The sequence below is a fragment of the Monopterus albus genome, unplaced genomic scaffold (genome assembly GCF_001952655.1).
Source record: "Monopterus albus unplaced genomic scaffold, M_albus_1.0 scaffold262.1, whole genome shotgun sequence".
Classification (NCBI taxonomy): Eukaryota; Metazoa; Chordata; class Actinopteri; order Synbranchiformes; family Synbranchidae; genus Monopterus; species Monopterus albus.
Genome location: NW_018128142.1, coordinates 75,643 through 89,824, shown reverse-complemented (window position 1 = coordinate 89,824; position 14,182 = coordinate 75,643). Strand labels below are relative to the sequence as shown.

Below are 14,182 nucleotides of genomic sequence, written 5' to 3'. Positions count from 1 at the left end.
TACCACTCTGACAACGGTAACTACTCAAATCTAGGAATTCTTTCCTTCTCATTCCCAACTGTTCACTACAGTCAGCAGAACAAGCACCATGTGGGATTTATGGGTGATGGACTTTTTAAAGTGATGCCCAGCCGTACAAATGGAGTTGTGGGTAAGAATGTATTCTTCAGTGTGTCCTTCACCCCTAATGTTTTTTTTTTAGTAATTTTTGATTAGAACAACATGATGCCAACGCGAGATGAACTCTGACCCTTCGTGCCCTCCCTGTACATCTGTCCGAGGATGACTCGAGTTCTTCTAGACCTGCAATGTTAGTACACAGTACACTCAATCACTCGCTACAGTGTCAACATATCATACTGCATGGAAAACCAGCTTGAATGCCTCCTCCAGCATTTTACAGATCTGAATAGATGAAAGGACAGATTTGGATATTTTCAAATTATACAAAAGTTACACAACTGCATTATGTATAATGCAACATATAATGGTGGTTATAATCATTCCTCCTGTCTACACTACCCATGAAGCATCTACACATGAACCGTAAAAAATTAGGGACAAATTCATGCAAAATTTTTCCTAAATTCAGGTGACACTAATTCTGCATAAGGCTTCAGCTGTCAGCGTAAGACAGCTGGATATCACTGAACTGGCAGTAGTTTAGATTTACTCTTGGTATGTTCAGCAACAAACCTACATGTGCTTACTTGGAAGTATTTCTTTGTCTGTGCAAACACAGGAAATACAGTATGTGATGCCTAAAACTACTCAGTTGTCAGGTTATTAGGTACACCAAGCTAAAACTAAGTCAGCCTAATCCAACAGTCCTGTAATAAATCCTCCCTGAAGATGATCATGCTCAGTTTTTTGTCAAACTGTTAGAAAGTTTTGTCCTCCATCTCTTAGAGCTGAGTCATGTTGAGAGGGACATTACACAGCCAGTATGGACAGTAGGAATTATTACAGCCAACAATCACTCTTAACATTTTGGCATGTGGGTGCTGTATCAGGATAGACTTGGAGAAATGCAAACTTATTCTTGGTGTGCAGAGCACAGATGGGTATACAGTGCATGACATGCAACCTTGCTTCTGGAATTATCTGAATAACCAAGTTGTTTGTGTGTTTTGCAGTGGGATGATAAGCCAGGGACACTTCTCTTGCCCTTCTCACCGAGGTCACTGACATTGCTGCTGGTGTGGTCCACTCATGCCCAAATGAGCATTTTCTGTTCCAGCTGACCATAAAATTGTTCTGAGTAAACTTGTCACGTTGGCTGATGTATTTGTACTATTGTTTTGCTTCAGTATATTTAGACTATCCAAAGAAACTCTTTGTTTTGTTTGACCAACAGTTCCACCCTCATAATGAAACAATTGGAATGATGCAATGTTTGTTGGTATCATTGCCTGCAAAAACAGTTGATTGTCAGAATCATTGCAGATTAATTTGATTTTCAAGCGATCACTAGTCATCTAGTTACTTCAGCTTTACATTATGCATGATGTGCATTTTCATTTCTGTTTTGAACCCGATGATAGAAATAAGCTACACTCATCTGGTTGTTTTGATGAAATATACCATGTTTCAGTCTTTGTTAATAATTGTTGTAAATGTCATTGAAGACACCCATTGTTTTACTTGATGAAAAAGAATTTAAATTGTGCATTGGAGTTTTATTCACATTTTTGAGCATTACTAACTGAAATTGAGGTATCTTGTGAATTTTAAGTTGGGTGGTTTTAAGTTCATCACAGTTTAATATTTTGAGTTGATTTTCCCATAGTTACTAGTTGTACCTGATTAAATGCATTGAATTAATGATTAGTGAGTGCAGTTAACTTTAATAAGCATAAGTGAATTTAATTATTTAAGCATGCAAACATTAAACATGATATAAAGTGTTACAGTTATCTAAAGTTAAATTTATTTTAAAAATCAACTGAAATAAATTAGGTTAACTGAAAATACAGTTTCCATTTTGAGTGTTCTGAATGTATTCAGTTTTACAGTGTACGATGGCGCACTAACCCAGTAGCTTCACTGTATGAACAGGAGTTTAGCAGTATTGCATGGTAACGGTCATCAGTCAGGCTGGATGCTTTTTATACCATTATGTCTTATGTTATTTCTACACCTCTTAAATATAGAACATGCGAGGACATGGGTATGGAGGAGTCAAAACTCTGTAAAGAGGGAGAAATGCCTCAGTCCATGGCGTATTGATTAAAGTTTAAAGTATTAAATTGCTAGCTACTGTCACTGGGAGTTGTTTTTTTATTTACCTGTTGCAAACAGTCAGTGGGGAATTGTGCGCAAACCAAAGCACAAATGTTGGGTAGGTATAAGGAACTCTGTAACTAATACCAGTCTGTCATACATTCAGTGTCCTTAATATGACACAGAGTATGCAGTAAAATCAACGGACATACAGTGTAGTCAGTCAGTCAGTCATACTGCTGCTTATACTACTTTAGAGTTTAGATTTATACAGACTATATTAACGTCTACTACATCACTGGAATGTTTCAAAACAGCTGCAGTTGTTGTCTCTTCTGTTCTGTATGTGAAGACCAGACAGTTTGACAGATGGCGGAGGAGCCATCGAAACGACTATATACCAAGCCTGCAGGAGTCCACTACACCCAAATACATGGTGGCAGCACCCCCACCCCTTCAAAATGTATAACTTAATAACAGAGCTACACAGGCTTGTGGGAATGCAGAAGAAGAAAGAGGAAATGCAAATATTTAAAAAGACACAAATTCCCAGACACAGGAATTTCAATATTTATATTTTAAATGAATTTAAATACCTACTGTAGAATCTGAGATATATGGATAACTGCAAAACCTTGAATCTTCCTCTCTGATGCTCTAATCCAATATTTTCCAAAGCTCTATTGCTGATTTCCACAAACCATATGGCCTCTTACCTTTTTCAGTTTCTTATTGTCAGCTGATCAGTAGCTGTGTTTTAGATCTTGTCAGCAAAAGGCCTATTTACTCAAGTGATAAGTACAACTTTCAGTTACTTTTTCCATCTGATGCCACTTTATGCTTTTATTCAACCAGTGTATTGTGCTTTTTTCTCACTGTAGTTATTTATCATTAGTTACTTTACAGAGCACCAGTATACTATGTGATGGACTTATAAAATAATTCAAATAAGCCTCCACAACAGAAAAAAATCCAAACTACACATAGGCACAGGTTTTGTGCATTTGATTTAGATGATTTAAGTACAATTTCATAATGATACTTTCACTAATATTTCAATGCCAGTCTTTTATACTAGTAACATTTATTTTTAGGGTAAAGATTTTTAAATTTTACTTAGAGAAAGAATCTGAATGTGTTTTATTCCATATCTGGCAGAAAGACACCCAAGACACAAAATGATGGGTTTGAATTGGGAAAGGAGTTACAAGTGTAATCAGTTTAGGAAACGACAAACCAACACTTAGCGTGTTTCTTGATAGCAGCAGGCCGATCGACCCAAAAGACATGCGGATTAATATGCGCATTATTCCATAACCATGGCGGTAAAATAATAATACTAATCATTACAAATGACAGATTCTTAAGGCTGTTTTTTCCCTCACACAGCCTGGATCATAACGGCTAAATATATCTTTTAGATTTTTTAGCCTATTATATCACAGCACATAACAATAACAAATTAAAAATCCTGACGCAGCAGTTAAATATCAAGGCACTTTTAAAAGATTTGAAATGTGAAACATGAGGGTTAGTGGTTTAAAACGGAACATCTAAAGAACACATCAAAACAACGTTTTAATACTTTAAATTACAATTTATTCGAAAACCAAAGACTCAATGGACAGTAGTAACATATTGTCCTCTTAGACACTGTCACTTATAAACAAATACAACACTTGGCCACTGACGTGAAATATCAATCTCAACACGGTTTTACAGAAGATTATAACTGCAGTCAATACACTGTCCTTCTTTAGAAACACTTCCTTCACCGTGCGCCTCGACAAGAGAGTGCAAACTTAAATACAGTGTTATCCGCTGAGGCGCACGGAGTCACAGCTCTTTAAGCCCGATTAGAACAATTATCTTGCGGCTGTTTTGCTGGAATGAAATGTCCCTTGATGTTTTAAAGTGCAACTGAGAAATAAAAAAATCGAATTATTGTCCAAATAATGATATCCCATGAATGTGTCCCGGTCCCGTGTGATGGATATTTTTTATTAAACCTTTCATTAAGAGGCCATCGCCAAGGTTTGTCATAACGGCAAAAACAGTCCTATGAACCTTTTACACTGCAGAACATGTTAGTGAGAAGTCATTGAGTCTCCTGTGTCCTAATAGTGTTTTTTGTTTGTTTGATTGTTTTTGGTTTTGTTTTGTATGCAATGGAAAATGTGGTTAACTGATGTAAATCTGTCTTCACGTTTCCTTTGCTGTTGATTTCATGCTTTTGTTGTCTCGGTGTTATGAAACACAGCAGATGAAGAGAGTTCTCCGTTTGCATCAAAACTACAAAACAATGGTGGTGACTGGCAACTGAAACAAAGGAAACTGTGTGGAACACCACTGACAAAATTGGTTTTTAAGCACAATAAAACATGTCAAACGCCAAAGGCCACAGATGATTTGCTCTGAAGAAGTGAGACATTTCTGAAATATCCTTGAGCAAGACACTGAGTAGTTTATCTGCCTGATTACTGTAACTAACAGCTAAATATCTGAGAAAAACTTTATGTGCGTGCCCAAATGGAATCTTTGAGCTTTGGATTTTTATCTATATCATGGTGAAAAAAAAGAAACAAAACCTTTAATTTGTAGCCACAAGCCCCACCAAAATCAAAGAGCAATGTTTCAACGCCAAATGTATCATTAAGTTTGGACATTTTGGATGGCACCTGCCGACGGCCCAGACGCCCTCGCACCACTCTCTAATATGTAAAAATGCCGGAATTCATACAAGACTAAATGACACGTCTTGCTGTGCACACAATTCAAAGACAATGAACAGTCTTTCTATGGGCATAAAACATCTCAGTCATTATTTTTGCTGGACTCTTGGTCGCTCTGGTCGTCGGTAAAGCACACATCTACATCACTGTCGTCGCTCTTTTGCTCTGCGTCCTCAAACAGGCCTCCTGGTTTGTCATCCGGTTTCTTAACGGTCTGCCCGGGGTGTCTGGACTTAACGTGCCTCTCCAGGTCCCGTCTCCGCACCAGCACCTTGCCGCAGAAGTCGCACCTGTAGGGCGTGTTTCCCTCAGCGTGGAGCCGGATGTGTTTGTTCAGGTTGCTGGGGTCTCCAAAAGGCCTGAAACACACTTTGCACTTGAGCGGTTTGTAACCTGTGTGAGTCCTCATGTGGATTTTTAGGCCGTATTTCCTCGAGTACAGCTTGCCGCAGTACAAACACAGGTGTCCCTTTTTGGGTTTGCCAGACCCGGCGCTGCTGGCGCTTCCAGTGGGCATCGCGTCCAGCCTCGTCCTGTTTTTCTCTGCAGCGATTTCAGACAGCTGTTGCGTGTGCATGGCGATTTCCCGGTCAATGCTGGTGATTGAACCCAGGTCTTGGTTCACTGAGGGCGTGCCAAAGTAGGATATGGACTCTGGGTACTTGAGGAGATTGCTGAAGTGGAATTTCAGCGGATAATAAGGTGAACTGTACAGGAGCTCCCCGTTATAGACAGTGAAGGGCATGAGTGGGATGTTACAGTCTCCACCATAGGTCTTAACTGTGTCAAAATGAGAGAGAGAGAACCTTTCGAAATGGAGTCCAGGAGGCATTTGTGGGTAACGTGATGGGGAAAGGCCGGGATGCATACGACTCTCTACGTGCTTAAAAGCCGATGACTCCTCCATGTGAGGCAACAACGGGAAACCCCGGACAGCGTTTGTGCACTGCACGACTGGAGATGTGGTGTCTATAATTGCAGGTGCGCATTTTGTAGGATTGTTTCCTCCTTCATTTAGAGGTTCGCCCACACTGCGGACTGGTTTCATGTTCCCGATGAGTTTGCTGAACCCCATGCCGCCCAGCTTCCCGGTGGCGTCCTCTCTGGCCTCTGTGCCTGGGACTTTGGAGACGCCGGTCGGTTTGAAAGCAGAGCGCACGCCGGGGTGGAAGCCCATGCCGCTCAGCACTGAAGATGTGGTGCCGAGGCCGAGGAGGTGTGCCTGGTTCCTCGCTGAGGTCACGCTCATGTCGAGGGCCCTGTCCTGCTCCACGGAGCTGCTTTTCCTCGGCAGCCCCGGTTTGTTTAGAAATGGCGAGGAGGACACCGCCCGCCTGCCAGAATCTGAGATGGAGGAGTTACTGTGACCGCTCCTGGGAGAGGTGGACGTGGTGGGAATATCTCCGGACTTTGGTGACCTGCTGAAGGACTCTGTGCCTCTGGCCTGCTCGTTACTCACAAACCCCCGCCCGTTGCTCGGAGCGCAGTGGAAGTGGATGTGGCCCTTGAGTGTGTTCGGGTATTTGAATATTCTCCAGCAGTACCAGCAGATGTAACGCTCCTCACCTGCAGAGACAACAGTAGGCATGGCATTGATATTGGGATGGGTGCGGCTCATGACACATATAGCGTGAAACAAGTTAATACTGATGAAATAACAACAGTACAATCCCATGTGTAAATGGCAGGTCCTTGCGTAAAATGAAAATAACAGGTTTTACAACCTGTAGAGAAACGACGTGTGAGCACAGAGGCGCTCAATACCACTATACCCACACAGAACCCACGCTCATAAATCGAGAAGAGCTTGTGATACAGGTGCAATAGAAAATATAGACCATTCATCCAAATGTAGTTTTTTAAACCCTGCTATATTTGATCAATGTGTGTTTGAAAATGTCCCTTTAAAGAGAAGGGTTTTCATCAGCCACTGCTGCACTTCAGCTGAAATTGAAATTTGGACCTAATGCATATTATCCAGTTTCTAAGATCTGATGCCAAATGGCAATAGATCCAGGGATCCATCTTAATGACCCCCAGTCGGGCACTCCGAGGTTAATATAGATGTAATGATTTTGTAATGCTCATGCGGGCCATTGTTTATGATCACCATCAAAAGAGCAAACGCCCTGCCCAATCTGGCGCTCACAAACCGATGCATTGAATGCAGGGCTTCCCGTCTCTCTCTTTCCCGTGGAAGTGACAGCAGCTGTTGCTTGAAATCGCAAGTCTTCAGAAACAATGGCGGCGGCCCATCTGTTAACGCCTAATAATGGGAGCGAGCGTATGTCCAGGAGCGCACACGGTGTGTAGGGCCGGAGAATCAGGGCAATATACAGCCCACATAAAAGTTAGCATTCATTAGGCCACAATACCTTAACGCACCCATCTAAGTGACCGTGAAGCACTTGTTTTTGAATTTATTTGCTTTTGAATACATGAATATTAATGATGCGATGACATTTGTTAACCTCCGTCTCGCGACTGAATCACCAGCCTCTTCTCCTCTTCTTTCACGGCCGCCGAGACACGTCAGTTTCTGCTTTTAATTGCTTTTTTTGTGATTGCTTTATTCTGAGTTTCAAGCGCCGTAATTGCTGTACCACAGTTATTTTTTCCTCAATGTAATTCTGATATCATTTCAAACGTCGCCGTTTTGCTTTTCATTCAGTTAGTTCAGATGGCCTTCTGACTCCACACGAAATGAATACTCCAAAATCATTGCCTCTTGAAAAAAAAAACCAGCAAAGGATCTGCTGGTAATAACTTTTATCCGTTTTTTAAACGGATTAGTTCCTGCTAAACCGGTGTTTAGCCAGGACTTTAATCTCCAAGCTTGGTAACACCAAGTTATCATCACTAGCTCAAACAAACTGACTCAAAATCCAAACACAGGCTGGTGAAAAAAACACATTCAAACAAGAAATCGTTAACTATCTCAACAGGGAAGAATATACTGTATATGGTTAAAATGTATGGCATCTTGTTATTGTATTTCATGTTCTTGCCATCACATTAGTTTTTGTTGTCTTTCCTAAACCCTATTGTTTTCCCTCTAAACAGCTGTGATTCAATTGTTGTTGCTGTTGTTGTTATTGTTGATGGATTATTAGTAGCCGCCTACAACTAATATTTACAGGCTGCATCTATAAATACCAATCAAATTATTGCTGTTATCGACCTCAAATCACACGATCGTCCTTCTTGGTGAACAAATTTTCCTTCAAACAAGAGTGATGCTTATTTTAATGTAATAAAATATAGCTTTTAGGATTGTGCATTCAATCAATTAATAAATGACAAACATTAATAGGCTGCCTGGGGGGGCAAAACACCCAGCTGTCCATCTGTCAACTTCAGAGGAGGAATTAACAGTTCTTGTGCAGTGATGGACCCTCACCATGTCGATGACACTGTCAGGCCTGTGCACAGGATGAGGACATGCCCGCAGTTTGCTTCTCTGAATTACGTCTCTAATTTATTAATAATAATAATAATAATATTGTTATTACTGCTTGCCACATCTTCCACCTTTTACTCATATTTATTCATAAGTCAGAACTCGAATTATGACATAATGATGGTCGTAGGTTTCCAGTCATTGTCTTTCCCATCAGTGGCCAAAGGCCGGTTGGTTACTATACAGTACACCGCCCCCCCTCCTCACTCCGGACCATTAAATTTACCTTTCTCGTCGTGCGTGGGAGTGGCCGTCGTGGGAATATCGTACCACTGGGCCAAAGAGTTGGAGTACCAAACACTGAGCTCCTCTCCTGCAGGGATTTCTCTCAGCACACGGTAGAAAATCTTCAAACACAAAAGAGAAAAAAGAGAAAAGGAGCAGAAAGGTCGGAGTTAACCGAGGTGTCCAGACTGGAGGGGGGGGGCGGACACAACATTTACAAACATTTACAACATTTATAGCTTTAAGTATGACTGGGTGAAGACTTCACCTGTCCGCCAGGTAAATCCGACACAGCTTCCAGGTTTTGTTCTTGACTGTTCCGGGCAGCGCGGATGAATCCGATCCAGTCTGGCACGGGACTGGCCGACTCGTCCACAAACTCGCCCAGTACCAACCGGATCTAAGAGAACAAAAACAGTAGGAGCGTGAGACTGGTAACTGATCGTGTGGTGGAATATGAACACCAAGGCCCTTTGACATGTCAACCACAAATGTTGAGTCGAATAAGTTCCTCAGTGAACGCTGTGCACGTGACCTTTCTCAGGGTGAAAGTTTTCTTTCTAAAATCGATCTATTAATCTCCCCATTTATTGTTTACATTTATTAGGTGTTATTTAACAGATCTGTGAGCAGTACTATCGCCCGTGGCAGTCTGGTGTTCCTGGAGGTGCTGCTGCTTTTTGCGCTCTGCTGCTAATTTACTAAAGAGAATGACACACAGGCCTAATTGACTTGATATGGGAGGCGAATGTGAAGAGTGTCGGAGCGTTTCTAAACTGTTCAAGGACATTAAGATCGAAGCTTGACATTTGACACACAGATTGTACCTGATGATCTCCGGCAGCCCCCGGGGCCCCCGGGGCCACGCATTTGGGCGCATCAGTCAGCCGATGACAGCTTCACCAACAGCGGGCTGAGGTTATGGATGCATTTATAACTGCAAATAGTTTAACACTGTTTGTATAAAAATACGCGTTAGAAGGTTATTATTATTATTATTTGTATTATTGTTGTTGTTGTTATTATTGACGGTCTTTTAAGGCTTTTATTTTTACACCGTTGCTGTTAATCTGAATAATAACTCCAGTTTGTTTTTATCTGGTCTTTTAACACAGTTAGTAATAGTTCTCCTGGCCCCAGGCAGCGGCATGTTTCTGGATCCGGATTACATTACGATTAAACGGCTCATCGGGATGGCAGTGAAATGTGAGGCAGCTGAGGGCAGGAAACCCCACACGGCACACCGGGTCGCCCATTAGGCTGGTTAAGTAGGAGCAGAGACTGACAAGTCGACCACTAATAGAGCTCAATTATTTCCAGCGTGACAGGCCAAAACGAGTAATAACTGGAGACTGACAGTGCACGTTTAAGATCCACATCCAACCTAATTTTTACATTTTCTATACCATTGTAAATGTCGAGCAGTGCGTTTAGACATTTAAAGTATTATTTTGCTGTTGTTTGATTTGCTTTAATTTTTGTTTTGTACTGGTAGCGTAACATTTGGCCTCCAGTTATTTGATGCATTTCTGGATTAACCTACGTCACTTTAAAATAGACCATTTCAAAACAAGACGCAGCTTTTAGAATATGTATTAAAAACAAACAGAAACAAGCAGCAAAACTTATACCCAACTTAGAGAAAACAGAGTTTAAAGTAGGTCTAACTTACTTTCTTCTTGGGTCCAACTTCCTTACGGTCCGACACGTACTTCCCCAGCTTGAAGATGCCGGGTACCGGTCCAATCCGGAGCCCTGCCGGGATGCTGCAGTCCGCAAACACACTGACGGTGGAGGACGCCCGGGTGGCTTGCATGGCGTGGGGTGAGATCAGAACCATGAAGACGGATGGAGACCGAGTGGGAGAGTGCGGGGAAGGAGGAAGAGAGGAGGAGAGGATGAGGACTGGCCGATATCCGCCCTCAAAGTGACGAGGTGGCTTTATGTTCTCCGGCTTTTCAAGTGATGGTGCAGGCAAGGTAGCCTACCCAGCACCCCCCGCCGCCACGCACCCATTAACCCACCCTCCGGACCTCTCCAGCTTAGGATGCAAAAGTGTGTATGTGAGGGGAGAGGGGAGAGGGGAGGGGGGCCGCGGAGAGGTGATGCTGTGCTATAAGGTAGTCTGAAGGCAGGAGAAGGGGGGAGCGGTCCTGAGTTTGCAGCAGCGAGCAGGAGTGTGTGCGTGTGTTAGGGTGAGTGTGAGAGAGTTGGGCTCTCCCAGCAGCTGTGAGGAGAGGGAAAACGGGCCGGCCTGGTCACATGGAGACTTTCCCTCAACCCGCCGCATAATGAATTGCTCCAAAACGGTCAAGAGACACAAAGGGCCAGGCGACCTTCCCATCCCCAAAATCCAATTTGTCAAGGACAGAGAAAAGAGGGTGCAGAATCAAAGGTCCAGAGCGACCATTAATCCTCAGCATGTGGCTTTGTCCTCCAGACAGTTCCGATATTTTAACTGACAAATCCACTGTATAATTTATCCATAAATCCTCACCCCTTTCCATTCTTCCTTTTCAAGCCAGGTTTTGGAAATCAGTGGCTACTTTAAATCTACTTGGCTGGCATTCTTAGGGTTTTATATACTTCAAAGCTTCTTTATTCTCTCTCCTCCTTTGTGCCCTTAGCTTAACAAAGGGAGCAGAGAAGTTTAGAGGACTTGTTAACTTCTATTGACTCTCGGCGTGTGCCGGGTTGAGATCAGGCAGGTACTGAAAAGGGAGAACCACCAGCAGGAAGAGAAAAACATCTAAATAAGCATTATCTTCCCCCCAAAGCACACACACACACACACACACACACACACACACACACACACACACACACACACACTCGTGGTTCTCTTGTTTCGTCTTCAACACATCGAGACTGTTCAAAGACAAGGATATAATCACACTTTTACAAATCATTTTATAACATTTTTATTAATAACACCATGAAATGTTATCCAAAACATAATCCCTTATGACAAAAGACTGAGCAATGCTAGAAAATATGGCATTTTTATTTATATTATCACATGCAATAAGGTCCTAGAGGAATGTCTCTTATACCCCAAAGCTAGACCACAATTAAGGTCAAAGAAATCGTTGATATTAGGAGAATGCAATGTATTTAGCCTGGACGTGTTAAACCATTTATCCAACGCCAGAGGCAAAAAGTTGTGATTAAATGATTGATTCAAGCAAACAAAAAAAGTTTGCTTGTGTAGCATCATTTTAAACAAAGTGCTTCTCAATAAAAAGAGAAAAGAAAAATAAAACTCATAGTAATAAACGCCCTTAGACAGTCAGGGCAACATAAAACACCAAGGGGGGTATAGTGATTGGCTAACTGACTCGACTGATTGATTGACTGATTAAATAATTAATTGATTTTGTAATTAAAAATACAAATCTATATGGGTGTCCTGTGAAAACCACGTAGGCTATGACACTTTCTAAATAAGCTGTGGAAAGGGGCCCTGCTTTTAGCTTTGTGATAACGCATTTATAGTTCATTTGTTTTTGTTTGTTAGTTTGTTTTTTATGTACTTAAAGCAGAAGAAATTCAGAAGGACCGTATACGTTGGCAAATACATAGATACATGGATTTCAATCTACAGCGCAGACAACATTCAACACAAAGCCCCATTTACATTATCAGGAACTTGAGTTCATATCATAGTCTGTTTATAATTGTGACCACGTGCTTCCAGTAACAAAAGGATAAAAAGACCACGTGCTTCCAGTAACAAAAGGATCCCAAAGTCTTTATAGTATTAAGGCATGAGTCTTACAGGGAGAGGGAGCCTCCAGCTTGTGGCTCTGTGCAGCAGGTTGTTTAAAACCTTTTGATGCTAGTGTGATGAGTCTGGACAGAGAAGAAGAACAAGACCCTGTGGGTGACCAGTTCACACTACGAACACGTTAACCTCTGACCTGGACACTGTGGGATCTGAATCTAAGGCATGACAAACTTGTCACATCAAAAATCTCCTGGATAGGAATCTTAAAACAAATATCGGAGCTTGATAAGATGTCGGGAAGTCGAGGTTTGCCTAAAAGAACAACCTACAGCAAATAGGCGATACATTAACACCAAGAAAAGATCATGCACAGTTCCGTTTCAATACAGTAGGCTATTAATTTCGTTATATTTTATTTGAGATGGACCTTGTGTTGCGCCCCCAAACATGTAAACGGTTCAGGTAAGCCTACCCATTACGCGCCTCTCTCCCTCTCTCTCTCTCTCTCTCTCTCTCTGCAGGCATCCCGTGTTGCTCTCGTTTTCTCTCTCCTCTCTGCGCTGCTCAACAGTCAATCAAAGAGCCTGAACGACACGCGAACAATCTCATCAATAGGCGCAATGTTTGCGCCCGGCTGTGCAGAGGGGTTATTTATTAACGCCTCGGCATTTGCGACTGGTTCCCATCCACCCCTGCGCTGCTTTAAAGGCCCGTACTTCTCCACAGTGAAATAAATTATTCTCCGAGGAAAGGCAGGAAAAAAGACGAAGACGTATTCTTTCTGTTTGCGGGGAAGTGGCTGGGGTGAATCCCCGCTTCACTGTGCGCTCTGAAACCCCGAAAAGCAGTCAAAAGGCTCGGTGTCAGAGAGAAAGTAGTGTTTGAAGCAAATGGGATGGAAAATTAAATGAAATTAAATAGCTTGACCGACGGTATTGTGCCTCCTCTTTTTGAAAAAAGAAAAAGACATTAATTACATGGTCGGATCTTTATTCGGGGACAATATTGCAGAGTCAGTCAACAGCATTCCGCAAGTGCGCTTCTGTTAAATGAGCTCCGCATCTCTTTAATGAACTTAAATAACGACCTGAGAAGAATCAAGTTTTCGGAGAGGTGGGAGACGTTTTCATGGGCGGCTCTGCCTGGCTCTTGCCAGCCTTTTTTAGCATTTAAACTGTCTAAACGGTGGGGCTCTGATTTAACTGGTTGGCCATTAATGAGCCATGAATATAGAGGAACAACCTGTCTGCAAAGCAGCGCAGTAAATACAGAGAGCAATGCCCCACCAGGGATCTCCATTCATGCTCCCTGACTATACTTCGGGGGTGCCAAGGGTTCACCACCACCTCTCCTGGACTGGTTTCAATGGCCTACCATTTAAGACCCCTCTGAGTTGAGAAGAAAACACATTTTTTATGTCGACCCATAAACTTTGTTTGGGCCTATTCAAGAGAGCCCAATCATTGTCCCACTTAATGTGGCCTATTTCTCACAGATTCCCACGTCTTAGAAATGACTTTGTGTTTGTCTAAATCCATTTATTTCTCCACATGTAAGCCCACACCTTCTGCACCTCTCACATTCATTTGGTCACACTTCTTTTAATGGAAAAAAACTTAAACCCTCGTGGTTTTCTGGACAGGCTGAGCTCTGTCCAGCAAAAGATTCGGAATGTATTGTTCCTTTGAGAGCTGAGCCCGCTCTCACACAACGAGAACACCTTCAGACAGCCTGTTTATTTTTGCTTCGCCCTTCTTCTCTTTATTTAAAGCAATCCATATTTAAGGTGTTTTACTTTCTGAGAAACCTAGGGAA

General features: G+C 42.2%; 1 protein-coding gene across 1 annotated transcript; it reads right to left on the bottom strand.

Annotated features, from left to right (window-relative positions):
- Positions 1-3,923: 3,923 nt before the first annotated feature.
- On the bottom strand, positions 3,924-10,771 carry prdm13 (PR domain containing 13). Its single transcript, XM_020621588.1, has 4 exons — positions 10,313-10,771; positions 8,909-9,040; positions 8,642-8,762; positions 3,924-6,521 (listed from the first exon to the last, which is right to left on the bottom strand). Exons 1-4 carry the CDS (start codon positions 10,478-10,480, stop codon positions 5,038-5,040), a joined length of 1,905 nt encoding a protein of 634 aa, XP_020477244.1. The 5' UTR covers positions 10,481-10,771; the 3' UTR covers positions 3,924-5,037.
- Between the last annotated feature and the right edge of the window lie 3,411 nt (positions 10,772-14,182).

Coding starts and splice junctions, on each gene's coding strand:
- prdm13 (XM_020621588.1), bottom strand. CDS start 10,480: ATGGTTCTGATCTCACCCCACGCCATGCAAGCCACCCGGGCGTCCTCC. Junction 8,763..8,908: donor CGGATTTACCTGGCGGACAG/GTGAAGTCTTCA, acceptor TTGTGTTTGAAG/ATTTTCTACCGTGTGCTGAG. Junction 6,522..8,641: donor TCCCACGCACGACGAGAAAG/GTAAATTTAATG, acceptor TTGTCTCTGCAG/GTGAGGAGCGTTACATCTGC.